This window comes from Notolepis coatsorum (genome assembly GCF_963971535.1).
Source record: "Notolepis coatsorum genome assembly, chromosome: 15".
In the NCBI taxonomy this organism is placed as follows: Eukaryota; Metazoa; Chordata; class Actinopteri; order Aulopiformes; family Paralepididae; genus Notolepis; species Notolepis coatsorum.
Window position 1 is genome coordinate 98,569,290 of NC_140179.1, and position 18,122 is coordinate 98,587,411.

At 42.0% G+C, this 18,122-nt stretch overlaps 1 protein-coding gene across 1 annotated transcript in view; it reads right to left on the minus strand.

Moving 5' to 3' along the window:
• ifrd1 (interferon-related developmental regulator 1) overlaps window positions 1-17,720 on the minus strand; it is a 29,125-nt gene extending 11,405 nt beyond the window's left edge. The window contains exons 1-7 of the mRNA XM_084330241.1: window positions 17,505-17,720; window positions 14,780-14,881; window positions 11,760-11,838; window positions 7,211-7,335; window positions 4,109-4,266; window positions 2,975-3,025; window positions 974-1,152 (exon numbers count right to left, since the gene is read on the minus strand). Coding sequence (XP_084186367.1) covers window positions 974-1,152; window positions 2,975-3,025; window positions 4,109-4,266; window positions 7,211-7,335; window positions 11,760-11,838; window positions 14,780-14,881; window positions 17,505-17,535 — 725 coding nt within the window. The 5' untranslated portion in view covers window positions 17,536-17,720. The remainder of the gene's footprint in view (window positions 1-973; window positions 1,153-2,974; window positions 3,026-4,108; window positions 4,267-7,210; window positions 7,336-11,759; window positions 11,839-14,779; window positions 14,882-17,504) is intronic.
• Between the last annotated feature and the right edge of the window lie 402 nt (window positions 17,721-18,122).

Consider the following 18,122-nt stretch of genomic DNA (forward strand, 5'->3'; position numbering starts at 1 on the left):
CAGCCACAGGACTAGATGTTACATCGTTTCTGATAACGCTGCAGCGCTCCGCTATTTCAGGACAAGGCCTCTACATGTTTACGTGCACCTGCTGCTGGTGATAAACAAGGATAAGGACTCTGTTCACCTTATTTGCCCCCTGCCCGTTGTATTTGTATGTCTGGTTGTTGAACTTTGGGATAGTTCTTTTACATTTAGCGGACGCTTTTATCTGAAGAAACTTACAAGTTCTGTACGACAAGTCATCAGGAAGGGCACAACTCTATCAGCTGAGTAACAATGTTCATCAAAGTGTTGAGTGCTACAGTGTAGGTTAGTATATTAGGACAAGTGCATGACAGTAAGGTTAGTTAGGGTTGGATTATTATATATTTGTTTTGCCCTTTATAGATACAAACTGGTTAAATAATGCATCTATATATAAATAAGGCATTGCCCTTGTAACAGATATTAGTGGGCTAGAACAACAAAAAAGGGCGTCTTTCCATTCAAAATTTACAAAACCTCGAAGGCCAACATTTCCCTTTCAGGTCCGCCGTTATGACGTCCCACCAAGTAGGACCAACCGCTAAGCCAAATCTTTTGTCCCCTCGGCTATCAGACTTTTAAACACAGACAGTAGTCATTTTAAGTAGCCTTTTGCACTTGGTTGTCTGTTTTTACTTTTACTTTTATTGCTGGATTGTATCACATGGAGTGTTTCTCTTTTTATTTGCCATGCTGTCGTTGAGATGTTTTGTTGTTTGTTTGTCTTTGTTGCTTGTGGTGAAGCTGCAAATATGAATTGCCCCACGCGGGATCAATAAAGTTGTCTGAATCTGAATCTGGATACCTTCATTGACTCATCTCAAACTCTGCCCCATTTTCTTGATCCTCCAATCACAACCGTTGCTTTCCTCGTCCGACATAAAAGGTGAATACAGTTACATTTTACGTGCGCCTCCTGTGGAACGAGGAGGATATGACATCTTACTTGCGCAGGATGTCTTTGACCTGGCTGCCGGTGCAGATGGTCAGCAGCAGGGTCCAGGACAGCAGGGCGTTGGTGTGGAGCAGGGTGGTCTGGGGGCTCAGGGTCGGACGGCTCCCGTCCTCCCTCACGTAGGACCGGGTGAACAGGCCCTCGAAGCACTCCATGGTGGCAAACACGTCCTGCAGGAGAACACGCCAATTAATTAATTAATAAAGGATCATCTTATCTTACAACTTTAAAATCATGTAGTTTTCTAAGACCCCCAATTTTAGACATGGCAAATGTATTAGGGATGCCCAGGGCTCTACGCTAACCTTTTTCCCAAAGAGCACATGTGCTCCTAAATAGAAAAATGTAGGAGCACTAGTGTTGTCAAAAATATCGAAAAATCGATACATATAGATTCTGAACATTTAAAACGGTTTCAATACACGAAATATCGATATTTAATTATTCATTAAAAAAAGAAACTTATTTTTTTTGTATAAGGAAGTTGCATTGTTCATTTCAATACCTGTAATAGTACAGTAGTCCACACACACACACACATGTGCATTCAGTTAAGTTTGAATATGAATAATACAAACAGTTCAGTTTGTCAGGTACATGCAACACAGATTACAGTGTTGACATCTGTCTGCTTGAGAAAATACCATGTTCTGCAATAAAAATGATTGAAGTGAGATGAACAGTTATTTTTAAATGTGTGATCTAAAGATAAACAAAGGGTTTTAAAAGTGTTATATTTATCTTCTCTTATAGTACCAGAGAGAAGCTGAGGACTCGGAGAATCAACCAGCAACAAAAGCAAAATGTATTAAAAAAATAAAATAAAAAATTACATTTTAAGATTGAACCTTTTTCCCTGTGGTATCGAAAATGGTATCGAATATAGATACTTTTCAAGGTATCGTATCGAAGTTCGAAATTCCAGTATCGTGACAACACTAAGGAGCACACAACGAAATTTAGGAGCACAGTGAAACATTTTCAAGTAACAGTTTATTAACAAACTATTTATTACCTGCATATTATACTGTGCGTGTACATACTAAGGGACAAACATCTGTGCAATAGCACCAAAATTGGCCCATGCCTACTAGACGCTATCGGTTGTCAAGCTGCTTTTGTATGTTGTAGTGTAGTTAAACGCTATTGAAACGTAAATAATAAAATAAATACAATTGTTCTGTTACAGCTGCTGAGCTATATACTATAGCTACTGTCCATCAATATCTTCCTTTTGAATGAAATTCAGGTTCAGGAGAAAGAGATGGAGGGAGAGAGCGAGACACTGATACTGTCAGCCCCCCCTTCCCTTACTATGCCTCTGAACGTTCCCAGTGATAGCTTACAGTAGTTAGCGTTAGCAGGTTAGCTTAGTTAGAGTTAGCAGATAACATTACAGTAGTTAAGGTTTTTAGCGCGATGTGGGTATACAGGAATAGCGAGGATGCAAAGCATGTTAGACCATTGGAACCGTTGCTCGCGGAGTTTTCGTTGCACATAGAAAGAGCGTGACTCGCGAGATGAGTTGTTACAGAGCTGGTCCACGCTGCTCTGTGTCTATTATGAAATGACAATTGCGCATTGACACGGCCACTACGTAAAACGATTACTTGCACACTGTGCTCCTAAATGATTTTTCCGGTTTGCACAATTTTTAGGGGCAAATGAGTGAAATGCTCGCACTGTAGAGCCCTGGGGATGTCCCCATTGGAACGTTAATTGATCGGTATTGGGTATATTAAGCCCAATCCAATTAAAATCCTTTTTGGTTAAAAGAAATGTAATAAAATGATAACCATTAAGGGAAAACTGTGATGTATTTGTATCAGCAGATACTCATTAAATGACTTGGATCGGGGGCAAAACAAATTAATAAAAGACCTCACCATAATATTACTGAATCGGAAATGGTAAAATAGTCATCATTGCAGCATGCCATCAAGCTCAGACCTGTCAAACAACAGGTTACACCAAGACAAATGGACAACTTACCAAGATGTCATCTTCCGCAACTAGAGTACACAGGCCCAAACTCGTCGCCACCTATCAAAGAAACAAAGACAGCTGTTATTGTAAAATCTGAAAGAATTATCCGCTGGATTTCCAAGGAATTATCACAATGAGTAAATGTACATATTATTCTGGATACTATTTCCGGGATAATTGCAGTTATTTTCAACCCAGAACCTGTTTGTATTATCTGGCATCATACCAATTGATTCTGAAACAAATATTAGTCAACTGAACCACAAATGAGCCAGTTCAGTTTTTCCATCGTAAAGTTAATCTCCTGACTTTGAGTTTTAATTTGTGAGCGTGATGTGAAAACACAATTAGAATATTTTTTTATTTTTTATTTGTGAGTCATCTGAAAACACATAATTAGACCGTTTAAATTTGTGAGCATGATCTGAAAACACATAATTCGAATATAAAAAGGTGTGAGCATGATCTGAAACACAATCAAAATATTTTTTTATTTGAGTGTGATGTGAAAACACATCTTTATTGCAAAAAAGTTAATGTTCGCATATACCAGGAATTTGTCCTCTGCATTGAACTGACAAACTATTTAGGTGTAGTGGGTGTCCATAGTCCGGCACTAGGTAAATTCTTCCTAATACCACAATTTGAATATGAATAAGATGAAATGTGGCTAATTCAAATGAAATTTGAATATTAACAATATACGGTAATCACTACCACATGTTACTACCACATCAAACCAGGCATACAATGCTTCAGATTAACAAGTGCATTGTATGTTGTGAGTTGTGACGCTATTATGGGAAGCACCAGTAGGAAAGAATCATTAGGCATTGTGCTATGTTAACACCCATTATTGGCTTGTATTACAGGCAGTTTTCCAAAATCACGAAAAAAAGGGACAAGAACCAGTCATGCCTTTTCAGTTCACCTCATATCAGCAATGTTGTTTTATTGACTTATTTACATTCAGTCATGTACCTTGCACGCATGTTATAAAAACACTCTATACCATCCTGTGACCTCAAAACCAGGCGATAAGCTACTATCTGGAATGTTGTATGCATGTTAAGTCAACACACTCTGCAGTTTAAGATGACGGTAGAAATGACCATATGATCCTAAAGAAAAGGTGCTCACGGCTTGTCTGGCCTGGATGCTGGCTGATCCGTCCGCCAGGATGCTCTTGAAGACCGGTTTGAGGGTCTTCAACACCTCTTCACTCTCGATACCCGAACCCAGCTGGATGCACAGCAGGCAGGCAAGGGAGGCCGCCGCGCGCTGCTCCTCACCTTTGCCTAGGAGGGATGAAGGAAATTATTAAAAACATGGGAAGGAAGGGGTTAAGGCTGTTCTTAACTAAATCTCTTTGGTCGACCAATAGCCAGAATATTGTCAACAATTGACCAGAATATTGCCAACGATTGGCCCATCTCAAGCCCCACCCTCTTTTCTTGACCCTCCGATCACAACTGTTGCTTTTTTGTTTGTCCGAGGGAAGCAACAGTTGTGATTGGAGGATCAAGAAAAGAAGGTGGGGCTTGAGGTCAATTCAACATTTTTGTAATATAAAACTGTAGTTGTGTTTTCTGCATTATTTATTATCCTTCCACAAATGAATGCAATCATTTGTGAATATTACTGTGATGAGAGAGGTGTGCTCATAATTTTTCAGCAATGATGAATAACTCAATCAGCAGAAGAACAAACAGACTAAATAATATACAGCAAATATGTTAGCCCCTTAACACATTGGGCGCCAGCCATTACCCTTAAGGCGCTCCCATAGTCCAGCAGACTGTACACAGAGCAGACTCCGCGGAGGTCCGCGCGGACTCTTTGAGCTTTCATAGTCGAGCGGACCTCCGTGGACCAATTTCCTAGATGTCACGCGCCAGTTTACACACAATTGTCCAGACTCCCCACGCTGTTCAACTTCTGTCATGTCGTCGTCATCCGATGTCAAAATAAAGAGTATGTTATCTCCGTTTCCAATATTTCGAAATAAAACTGGCAATTTTACACACTTCATTTAGAAAAGCCATTCAAACATCTCTCTTGGCACGGCTTCTGTCAAACATGCAAAAAAGGATAATTTTTTTCATGTATACGTTCGCGTGTTATCCTGTGGTGATTATTGTATAGTTTAGGAGTGATCCGTGCTAATTCCTGAAAAGCTGAGTTATAGGGCGCTACATGAATTCTGCTATAAGCGTTGGCGTTTCTTGCCTGGACACGCTACTATTTCCAAATCAAATGTATATAATGGGTATTATGTTTCATCATGAATGAAAAAAAAAAAGCATCAAGCATCAATGCAATTATTTTTCACATGTAGCCAAGAGTAAAGACCCTAACCCTGTCAAAACAGCAGTCAAATTGTATATTTTCAGCACTACGTTTGTTTACCAATGACGGAATAATTTCAGGTGATTAACATTACGGTACATATCTCTTGTTGTGGAATTAACACAACATTATGCATACTTTTGACAATAAATAAAAATCAGAATTTGTTCTTACTTGCCTGGGTAAATAAAGGTTCTAGAAATGTTAAAAAATAATAATTAAAACCGATACTGATATTTTCCGATATCACATTTTAATGCCAATACCGGCCGATAATATCGGACATCCCTAGTACTTACAGTAGATTTCATTCACGGTTTTTGCTGCCCTGTCAGGGGCGCCTAGTGATACTAAATCCAGATTGAACTCTGCCATTGGAAAGGGGAGATTTGGCCCGATCCATAGATGTGACTTGGTCATAATAAGGTAATTTACAGGACTGATATTCTATACTCTATATGAATAATTCAAATTGCATGCGTCTGGATGGCAAAATGCAGTACTGTATCTACAGAAAACCCTGTAAATCATCTGCCCTTTATTCATTTGCTTAGATTTTTTGTACACCTGATCTCAAGAAGGTGCTGAATGAGCTCAGTGGCAATTCCTCACATCTGGTCAATGTTAGCATGGTGTTATTCACTGTCAAATATGAAGAAAAGAACATTTATATTGTCCTTTGGTTCATTACAATTTACTCAAGCCTAGTAACGGACACAATATTTCTGAGTCTGACAGTGGAAATGCATTCCCTGAGATCCATAGATGTCCCTAGATACCAAGAACATGCAAATGGCCTTGTAGAGGTGGAGTAATCTTCCATTTACTTGTGTATTTTTAGGTGAATTTTCTGAAAATATGGCTAGGGTTTAGAGGTCAAGGGGGACAGATTAGTCTACTTGAGCCTGAATACAGACTTCGGAGGTTGAAAATATTTGAGCTCAAAAAGGAAATTACACGACAAAGCAACATTAAACTAATTTACTAGATTGAGGCATAAAATTATCTCTGTGTGACCAAAGCGATCTCAGAAATATTGGCAGTGGAAGGTGGCAATTTGGTAGTCCTATACGTCAGAATGACACGCAGCCCTATCCTCACTCAATTTACAATGGACGGGTAATATCGGGAACTTCAATTTATCACCACTGACAGTTATGGTACCCATCACTGTATCCTGTATGATAAGGTTGGGTGGTCCTGCCTGGTAGAGAGACGTGATTTGCATTGGCAAAGCCATTATTGATGATCTTCCACCCGACATCACTTCATTACTGAATGGAACTCTGGACCTCGTCACTCTCTCTGGTGATTGGCTTACGCACAAGGTCTCAAGAGTTTGCACTGAATCAGGAAAATCTGCTTTTAGCTTCTGTGCCCCTGACACATAGCAAAGCACTTTAAAACTCAATACTTCAGTATCCATTGGTCAGTTTAAATAGCCGACCATGTCACCTTAGTCTGTAGTAGTTTTAATAAATTGTAATTGTTTAATTGATTGACGTTGCTTTTGCATTATGTAGTGTGCCTCTCGACGTCATTGTAAATGAGCTTGCTCTAGTCTAAATTATCTTTTGAGATTAAATAAAGATTGAATGAATATGAATTTCCTTCCCACTCTCTTGCCAGGTAACAAAGTAACGAAAAATAAACGCAAACAAAGCCCGTTTCTTGTGTGCATGTTTGGTAGGAATGGTAACCTTTGACTGGAGCCCGCCCTTTTCCCCTCAAGTAAAGCAGGAAGCTGGAGGATGTGCAGTACTTTAGGGCTTCATCTCTGGCCTCATGATATGTACCAGAGCTGGCTGTGGGCCAGTCCATTTTACTCTGTAGTAAAGCAACTTTTCTACAAAAACCAAGAGAGACCCAGAGTGGAATTCCCCCTTTAGCTACCTTTCTTGAGGCAGCGCTCGATGCTATCCGTTACAGTCATTCTCCTCTCCGAGATGAACTCATGCAGGATGCGGGTGGCCATCGCAGTCTTCAGCCCATCCAACGCTCCCTGCCTGGTCTTGGCACTGAGGTAGGCACAAACAAAAATATAAACGCACACATCTCAAACCCTGCCCTCTTTTCTTGATCCTCCAATCACAACAGTTTTGACAACTGTTGACAAACTACAAGTTTGTCCCGAGGGAAGTAACCTCTGTGCGTGAAATTCCTTGCCGTCAGGTGAAAAGTGGCTGGCGACTTCACATGTACTGGAGGAGACATGCTGTAGTCTCTACACCCTCCCCAGAACCGACAGAGGGTGGTGCAACGACCAGGACAGTGACGTACGCGGGAATAGGCATAGTCACAAAATGGGGGAGGAAATTAATACATAAAATATGTATGGATCAGACCAGTGGCGGTTCTAGACCCTTTTAGGGGGGCTTCAGCTAAATGTAATATTAGCCCCCCTAAGATTAAAAAAATATATATATATTTTTTGTAATTAATTTTTTTTTGTATTATTCTTGTTTTATTATTATTATTACAGACATGGATTGCCGGTAGTAGCCCGTTGACCTCATTGGTTAACTGTACTTTTTTGTTTTTAATGTCAAAGACGTTGGTAACGTCATGTGAAGTCCCAGTCCGACATTCAACACAAGACGTGGAAGCAGATGTAGCTAGCTACCTACTGTATCGGTATCGCCCACAGCCATAATACAAAACATTATTTCATTATCCATCACTGTATGGTACGGCAACACACCCAAACACACTACACAGACTAGACAGGATCATAAAAAGGGCATCCAAAATCATCAACTGCAAACTCGCCACCCTGGACTCCATACACAAACATCACACCATCACACGCGCACACAAAATCATCAGTGACCCCCTGCACCCAGCTCATCACCTCTTCCAACACCTCCCCTCTGGTAGGTTCAGGTCACTAGGTAGTTGCACTGTAAGGTTCAATAACAGTTTCTTCCCCAAGGCCATACAACTGCTTAACTCCAACTCGTCCTAAATTTACCCCCTGCTGTTTCTTCTGGTCTATGTTACATTGAACTGACATCTATAGTTTTTCGTACTGTACTGTTTCTGTCATGTATTTGTTCTAGGTGGTGTTTTCTGTACTGTTCCATGTGTCTTTTTATGTTTTATGTGGTGTATTGTCGCAGCTACCACCTGCAGCGTGCTTGAATTCCACCAGCCTGGCCGCGTGAATATTAAAGGCAACCAACTTGTGTTCAGCCTTTCGTTCAGCGTTTCTCTGATTGGCCACACGGCCACGTGACCGCGCGGCAGAGAGTTGTAGAATTGTTTATATCAGGGTGCCACCACCCACTTCAATGACAGCGCTGCCGCGCGGCAGAGAGTTGTAGAATTTTTTAGATCAGGGTGCCACCACCCACTTCAATGACAGAGCTCTCATATTTGTGGCCGTGTGGCAATAAAAGGAACTTGAACTTGAACTAGTTTAGTAATAGTGAATTTGCCAGTGCTGATGGGCAACAAGATAAGTATGTTGAAATGTTAGCTAGCACTATATAAAATTACTGACTATTCTGAAAGAGAACGTTGTCAAATTGGTCATTAGTTCCATGGTGTTGGTGTAATAATAATGTCAAAGAACATTAGCTAATGTTAGCTAGCTGATGCTATTTGCTAATTAGCTATCAAGCTAATGTCAGTTCAGCTAATGTTAGCTAGCTAGCCCAGCTAATCTGCTTGCTACAAAGGCTTATTGCTGCCATGCAAAATGAAAGAAATATGTCATGGCCTCAAAATGTATTTAGTTACCTCAAATTAATCAATTTGGGGCCTCAAAATAATATTTCGTGGCTTCAAAATAGAAAAATATTTCGTGGCTTCAAAATAGACAAATATGTTGTGGCCTCAAAATAGTTACCTAAAGTATTTTGTTCCCTCAAATTCATCAATTTGAGGCCTCAAAATAATATTTTGTGGCCAAAATAGTATGTTGTTCCCTCATGATTTGAACAAACCTTCACTCACTGGAAATGTCTTTTTCCCATAGATGGATATACGAAAATGTGTCTCACTCTCTCTCTCCCTCTCTATCTATCTCTCGAACGAAGTGAGCGCTCCGTGATATGATCATGATCATTATGATCGACTGGAATAAAAAAAAAAAAAAAAAAAGGTTTACTACTTACATACTGTAGTTGTTCATTAATGTTACCTAAATGTCATAAGTGAAAAAACGACTCACGTAACTCCTTTTGCACAACTGATTTGACAATAAAAATCTACCAAGGGGGGGAACCCCCCCCCCCCCCCGCACCCTCCCTTGGCAAATTATGCCAATGCTCTAGGGCAGTGGTTCCCAAACTGTGGTGCGCGCACCCCTTGTGGTGCGCGAGAGCCCTCTTGGGGGTGCGTGACATGAAAAGGCTAATGGCTGTGCTATGGTGTTATTTTACTAATAAATATAACTAATACATTATTTCAAATGGGGATTTTCACTGTGTAAATCATGAAATTTACTAAACTTTGTTTGTTTAAAAAATAATAAAAAAATACAAAAAAAAATTTAATAAACTTTTAAATGAAAAACGTAAGTTTTAATAATAATTAAAATTTATCCAAAATGCATTTTATTCCTGCCAAAATGCCATAGGGGCGCGACTGGGGCCGGTGCGCTGTTATTGTGGCAGCGTATTATGCTGATGTGTTTCCCTACACGTCATGCGTTCTTGGAGGGAAACAAAGTAGTCATGGGTGAACCTGTAAAAAGCCTAATAACAGAACACCTCAACCAACTCGCTGAGCAGCTACGGACATATTTCCAACCTATGGATGCATCTCAGATGTGGATTCAACCCATTTTTTTTTTTTGGCCAATCTGTTTCGGAGTCTATGCATGCAATTCTCATTTTGTTCTTTCGTGGGGTGAAGTATTTTATTTTGTTTGTCATACTTTGGTATGTGTTCTTATTGGATTAAACCCGATGCCTTTAGTGCGCCTATGAATAGACTGTTGTCTTTTTTATGTTGGGCATTGGGGGGTGCGTCAGCTAGGTCGGGAGGTGACGGGGGGGCGGGGGGGGGGGGGGGGGGTGCATGGCCAAAAAAGTTTGGGAACCGCTGCTCTAGGGACTGAGCCCCCCTAAGTGGAGACTCCAAATCAGCAGTGAAAAAGTAACATCGACGGAACCTCAGTTACTATTTGAACGTCGGTTATGAGCGGTTCCTCAAAACAACCAGGGGATGATGTCAGCAAAATCCATTATTTCCGTGTCAGTAAATGACCCTCTGCGACGAGCACATGCTGACGCCAGCTGTTGCAGTGCAGGTCGATATAGGGGTCGATCGCTTTGCTATGGATGACGTCAGTTCTTTCAGGTCACATGTTGTTTTAGTTGCTCCCCCATTGTCGTGTCCTGGGTGCCTGAATAACATCTGCTGTACACAAGGCCATGTTGTGAGGTTACATTCCTGTTGAATGCCGTACTAATATCAGTTTCAACCTCATCCCAGTCTCTTGAATTGTCCGATAGTTTGTCAAGAGGAAAGCAATGGTTGCAATTGGAGGATCAAGAGGGCGGGTTTCAAGAGAAGGATTACTTTGACAGCTAAAAAAAATAATTATGAAATAGCCCCCTTAACAATTAATGATAATCCAGGGTATCAGCAGGTTAACAAGTTAAATTTAAGAGTTTTTAATACCGCTTTCAGCTAAATGCAATACCAATTTCACAATCATAATATATATTTTTTTAAATACACAGACAGCGACACTGAACTGGCGGCTGCACTTTGTATAACGATTGATAAAGATTATTTCATATATTTAATATAATTTAATCTGCCGACAGCCCCCCCCCCAAAAATGTACACGTGACCTGTGCAAATGAAATTTAAGACTTTAAGGCCATTAAAATAAGAATTATTCATTTCAATACCATGCAGATGGCCTTATAATCAGTAGGTATGGTTGCAAACCTTATAAGATATGGTTCATATGTTCCACTTTTTCCCCAAACCATAATTCCTTGACTGGGTTTTAAAATGTTGACCAGTATGATATATGGCCAACATGACATCTAGGCCCCATTATCATACAAATGTACATAATTATAAAGAATACCGACACAATATGGAAAGTGACAAGAGAGTCTCCCAATTACATCAAAATTTGATTCATGTTGTGTTTAGGTCATTCCTAAACTTTTCAATGCCTGGAAAATATGATGTTCATTTTCCCAATATTTTCCAGACCTGTGTAACCTGGACAAGATGACACCTACTACAAGAAACTAACAATGTAGAATTGTTTTTCACGATAAAAAGATCAGGCTGACTAAGGAAATCATGATCCTGCTGTATATATCAGACCTGCAGAAAATCCCTCTGGAACCCTTGCTTACGTTCTGCCATGTCTCAAAACATCCACCCAGGCTCATGTTGACCCACGCCCTCCCCTCAAAAACAATGCTCGTCTTGACAATAGTTCAATGAGTCCAGACTAGTTTTTCACCTCTTGTCCACCGTGCTGTCGATGAAACCCTTCAGCTTGTACTGGAAGTCCTCCTGGGCCCCGTCGTCGCCCGCCTCCCCTGCAGGACGCGCCACACAGAACACGGTGACACTTTTGTTCTCATTTCAAATGGCGAGTAACCATTTGGCTGTTGATAATAATGGTCCCAAAATTCTCCCAAGTTTCATTCTCAATTGATCTCGGAGAAGAGAGTCGATCCAGGCACTCAAAAAGATGTAAAATCCAGAGGGAAGATGGTTAAAAGGCCTTTATTAAAGGTGGCTAAGTCATTTAAATGACTTAGCCACCTTTAATAAAGGCCTTAGCCACCTTTAATAAAGGCCTTTTAACCATCTTCCCTCTGGATTTTACATCTTTTTGAGTGCCTGGATCGACTCTCTTCTCTGAACTCTGCATTCCCGGTGATCCAAGAGCACCTTAACCTATATTGAACTGAGCTAACCAAGTTCTCCCTTTTGAGCACCTGGTTGTTTTTTCTCCTGCTTGCTGCATGATCTCGATATATATTGTCACATTAGAATGCTGGAAAATAGTACAAGTACAAAGCAGAACTGTTCCCACATGATTTAGCCTCTAAGCATCAGGTTGCGCCTGGACACCACACAGCCTGGACACACTGGATTGCTCCATTCAAAAAGCACATACACTCATGGCATTCGGTGGTGAAAATACAAATCTGAAAATTAACAGATTTTAGCAGGCCCTGGGTTATTAACAATGAGAAGAATACTTGTGCACACTTGAGAAAAAAGACTTGGGTAACAGGTGCAAAATAGAATAGAAATACTTTTATTATCCCGAGGGAAATTTGACACTGCAAATCGCTCAACATTTAAACATTTAGACAGAACAGGTCACGAATAAGAATAAGAAAACAAATCAAATTACCTAAGATAACAGTAGAATAAAATAGAATAAAATGGAATAAAATATACAGTAAATAAATACAGTAAAAATATACTGAGGTAGTAGGGTGTAATATTGCAGGAAGATGGTAACTGTCACTCTGTGCTCAGTGATGCATTGTATAGTCTGGTGGCTGTTGGAATGAAGGACTTCCTGTGCCGTTCAGTGCTGCATTTAGGTAGTGTGAGCCTGGTACTGAACATGGTCCTCCTGTCAGCCAAGTCTGTGTATAGTGGGTGGGAGGGGTTTTCCCTAATGGCCTGGAGCTTAGCAAGGCTCCTCCTCTCCGCCACGCTCGCTAGGGAGTCCAGCTCCACCCCAACCACGCTACTGGCTTTCCTGACGGAGAAGGAGAAGGCCCTGCACACCGTTGCAAAATAGATCTGAATGTAGCCCCTTTCGTGACTTTCGGTTTGCAAGCCTGGGGCTTTTGTGACCTTAGTCACTGGCTTTCGCATCGGGATCATCCAGGAAAACAACCACCAAGCGTGATCGCAGGGCTCGGGGTGTGTCAAAAATATATCAGATCTGAATTTCAAAGATACCCAGCGTACAATATGGGTTTAACACAGCTTCACGATGGGGTCTGGAAGCTCGGAGTTGCTAATAAACAGTTTAAAACATTGTTACTCGACGAGTGGTATTTACAGACCGAACGTCCATCTCCGCCGTTGGTGTCACAGCGCATGCGCACCAGGCAGCTAATGCCGCGTTCACGTTACGTGGGAAGAAGCGGAAGAACCAGCTTCCTACTGGGAAAAACCATTCACGTCAGCCTCCTAGTGGTAATTCCTACTACTAGGGCATATGGGATTTTTTTTATAGACCCCGATATCTCCCACTTCGCGTCACGAATTGCGGAAGTATGGATGTGAGCGTTTCATCCATAGATATATATAGAGTCAAAGCGTGAAGGCTTCCTAGTTGTAGCAACGAGATGTCCTCTGGTTCTTCCGCTTCTTCCCACGTAACGTGAACGCGGCATTAGCTGCCTGGTGCGCATGCGCTGTGACACCAACGGCGGAGATGCACGTTCGGTCTGTAAATATCACTCGTCGAGTAACAATGTTTTAAACTGTTTATTAGCAACTCCGAGCTTCCAGACTCCATCGTGAAGCTGTGTTAAACCCATATTGTACGCTGGGTATCTTTGAAATTCAGATCCGATATATTTTTGACACACCCCGAGCCCTGCGATCACGCTTGGTTGTTGTTTTCCTGGATGATCCCGATGCGAAAGCCAGTGACTGCGGTCACAAAAGCCCCAGGCTTGCAAACCGAAAGTCACGAAAGGGGCTAATCTGAATGTTGTTGTGATCCGACAACGCTTTGATCCAACGGATCTTCTTCCTCTGAAAAAAAGATTTCGGAGGACCCAGAGTTGGCAGTGTGAGGTCCTGGGAGCCTGATATCATTTTGCCATTTCAACTACCAGTTGGCACAAGAGAATTGATCACAAAATGAGAATCCCTGGGTTAGAGTAGTTGTATATTTGGAATGAGGCTTATTTTAAAATGACTATTCTGCGCCGCCCCCCATCTCCCTGTCTCCGGCTGTCTCAGAGTTATGACCGGAGTGTTGAACGTCCCGTGATTAAGACGGGGAAGATGCGACCCTCTTTGCGCCGCCCCTGTGCCTCAAATAGATCAGCTGTCAGCTCCATCTTTAATCTTTCAAAATGTTCAGTTGCTATCAGCTCTATCTTTCATTTTTCAAAATGTTCAGTTGCTATTGCATGCACTCATCTGTGTTTCACTAAACACATGAGTGCATGCTTACCAACTGTCCGTCTGCAACACTACTATCACCGACATCTAAGAAGGGAGATCCCCCCTTGAATGGCCCTTCTAAGGCATTTTTTCCTATTGTTAGGTTTTAGTGAGTTGTTCCTTACCTTCGCGTGGGGTATGTCTGGGAGTGTTTGCATTCATTCATTTATTTTGCATTTATTTTAAATTTGTTGGACCTTATGGTGTTCTTGTTTTGTTCTTGACTTATTGTGATGTTTCTTCTTGACTTGTTTAAAGAAGACGTGTCCGGCCCATGGGGACATTTGATTTGATTTATGTGCACACACACACACAAAAACACACCTTCATCCGCTCCAGCTTCTTCACTGAAGCTGCTGCAGTGACTGAGGGTCTCGATGGAGGCGTCCTCATCACTGAGAGGCAGCGCAGCACCGTGCTGCCCTGCTGAAGAGGAGAAACACAACGCACAGAGAGAAAACATGTCAGTCATTTCATACCAATAAAAGCAGAAGGCCTAATAACACTATACCGAAGCAAACACTGAAACACAGCACAGAATAATTATGTAATTTCCCGACGGGTAGCTCAAGGTGCGATATCATATCTTTTTAACTGTGGCCTTTCCATGTATTTAGCTGCCCTGTTGCTCCCCTTATCTCACAGCCAAAAAACACTGCTCTCCGACAGGGCCAAGGGCACTCCGTTCGTCTGCCGACTGTGTAAACACTAAGTGTGTCGTGTTCTGGTTGTAGAGGAGGCCAACTACAGCTGGGAGCTAAATATGATGGTGATAAGGAGTGTTATCATTGGACTGACTCTGCTGGGAGAGAGAGGGAGAGAAAAAGCTATTCTGCGTTCATGGTTGTCATTCACGTGAACTTCCTCCAGCCAGACAGGGTTGATTTCAGAGAATTGGGACACCGCCTTGAAGTGCCCTTCCACTGCCGCTCGGTGGCAAATCCAACTACCGGTAGTCAAATAGAATAGTCATATTAAATCCCAAGCTGCTAGCTTAGCTAACGTTACATACCAAGATTAGTCGGCATGAGATCATGGGCTAAGCCTAAGTTGTTTATAGACGTTTCAATTTAACATAAAACATTTAAATGGACCCATGCTTGTTATTTCTTGTTCCAATTATTTTTTTCTTCCTCATTTTAATCACAAAAACTGAAAAGAAAAACCTGCTAAATGTATATCGTTAGTCATGTCGAGTCGCTTTGATTTCTGGCATGTTGAACGCGTTTTTTTGACAGCTGTTCCAGCCTCAGAATCTGAAACAGTTGGACAAATGGGACTGGCTGGCTGTCCACAGTATACACTTGGAACACACCACCAGACGTGAAGTGTCTCAAAGAACTGGCCCAGGGCATCCTGGCCTGCTTTTACCAACGCGTTCGTGTTTCCGGGTTCCCGTTTTGCGCTCTGATTGGCCACGCACGTTTCTGGGCGTGTGACGGCAAGTTATTTCCATGGTTAAGCTTAGGCACTCTTTCGAAGTTGGTTAAGGTTAGAGTTTGTCTTAGAGCATGGCGATAGAACACCAGGTAGTTTGCAGGCTGTTCGACGCGGAAATGGGCAAAGACACAGCTCGTCACGCTATTGGGCGCACATGTCACATGACCAGAACGTGCGTGGCCAATCGGAGCGCAAAACGGGAACCCGGAAACACGAACGCGTTGGTAAAAGCATAGACGCATCCTGGCCTGACTGAATTTCCACTCCACGGTCACACCAGGGTCGCTTTGTCCAGGTACAGTGGCGCCAGGTTCCTCCTTTTCTTAAAACTCGAGAATTCCCTCCAGATTACCTGTAATAGTCATCAGTCCAGAAGAAGAGCGGGTGGGCATGGCGTTGACGCCATATAAGGTTTTTGGACAGGTGATGATATTATTTCACACGAAAGTTGGAAGCCAGGAGAAAACCTTTTGTTGATTTTGTTGCAGCATTGTCTGGCTGGTTTGAATCTAGGTCAAAGAGCTCAGTTACATATTTGGCAGCCAACTCTGTCAGCTGACGCCAACTAAGAAACCAGTTAGCAAATTCCTGTGTTGCAATGTTGGCTAAATACACTGGGCATCCAAACGGTTCCCTAGCGACATAATTCCAGTGACGATGGGGGACCCTGATGTAAACCAGACGAAAGTCTTTCTCTGGTCTGCATCCCCTTAACAATTGTGTGTATTGAGCCGTACTGTACCCATTCTGCAATCTGTTAATAAAGTTTTCAATCAATAAATCGATAGACTTGTTGTTTCACTAGAATGCTGTTCCCAGGGAACATTTGACACAAAGGTTTCCTGTCAACAGTATTGCATTAGCAGCACACATTGCAACAGGAAATAAACATGGTTCCATTTTAGAAAGTTATTGCTGTCACTTTGAACCAGTCTATAAACAAATCTGGTATGTCATAAATGTATAGATGTAGCAGTACTGTCTTATTGCTGTCACTTTGAACCAGTCTATAAACAAATCTGGTATGTCATAAATGTATAGATGTAGCAGTACTGTCTATCTTTGTCATGCATGCCCTGGTGAAGACCCTGATGTAAACAAGACGAAAGTCTTTCTCTGCTCTGCATCCCGTTAACAATTGTGTGTATTGAGCTGTACTGTATTGTTGTGCCCATTCTGCAATCTGTTAACATTTTCAATCAATCAATCAATCAAACACCCGGCACACCAGACGACCTCGCTTCACAGACAGATTAGCAACAACGAGCTAATGTTAGCTAGTTAAGGCAACGGCTAACGGTTACTGATTTAGCTAACGTTAAGGCTATATAATATGACACCGCGGTATAAAGTTGTCAAATATAAGAAACAAAGCAAATTAGCATCTCCATTTGATCGCACGTTCGGGTGGCAAACCCTTTTGTCTAATGACACCTAACCGCTAGCTAGGTTTGTTTTCCACCAAAGGCCGCTCCACTGGCGTGTAGTCTTCACGGGGGTCTGCTTCCGTTCGACTGTATGAACCACCAACCGGGAAAGAACTACAACTCCCATCTATAAAAACACGCCGCTAGCTACAGTTAGACCAAAACAACACGTCGACGCTTACCCCGGTTATTCCTTTTCTTGGACCTCGGCATTTCTTCCGTGCAGTTATTAAAAGCTGCAGTTAAAAAACGTGATATCGCAAATCAGCCTATACACGACCAGTTTTTATTGTATTGTCTCATAAAATGAAAGTCTTCACGCGGCACCGTGGACAGAAAGGAATTGAAGGCGATCCTGGAAAAAGACTGTTGGCCGAGACGATACATCTTCCCTCATCAACAAGCTAAGGGCTGAGTGGCGCCGCGCGCACCGCGGTATTTATACCGGCCGACATGTCACGTGGCCCCGAGCCGGCACGGCGGACCAATCGCCGAGCAGGAAGAAGCGAGACAACGGCGCGCGCGCGTGATAATATGACAAGAATGCGGCGATATTTCCTTCACTGGTTCAGTGAATCCACAGTCACTTGCTCCTCAATAGGAGACCAACGTATGTTGACCATGAAGGACTGGTTCTGCCCGAACCGTTCGTTATACAAGAATCACAGACACATTTCAAAGGTCTCACAGTTGGACGAGGGTTTCGGACAAAAATACGGGATGGTTTGAAAGCTCGGCGTTGCTAATAAACATTTTAAATATATTTTATAAACTGCTCAACACGGCATTATTTCCGGCGT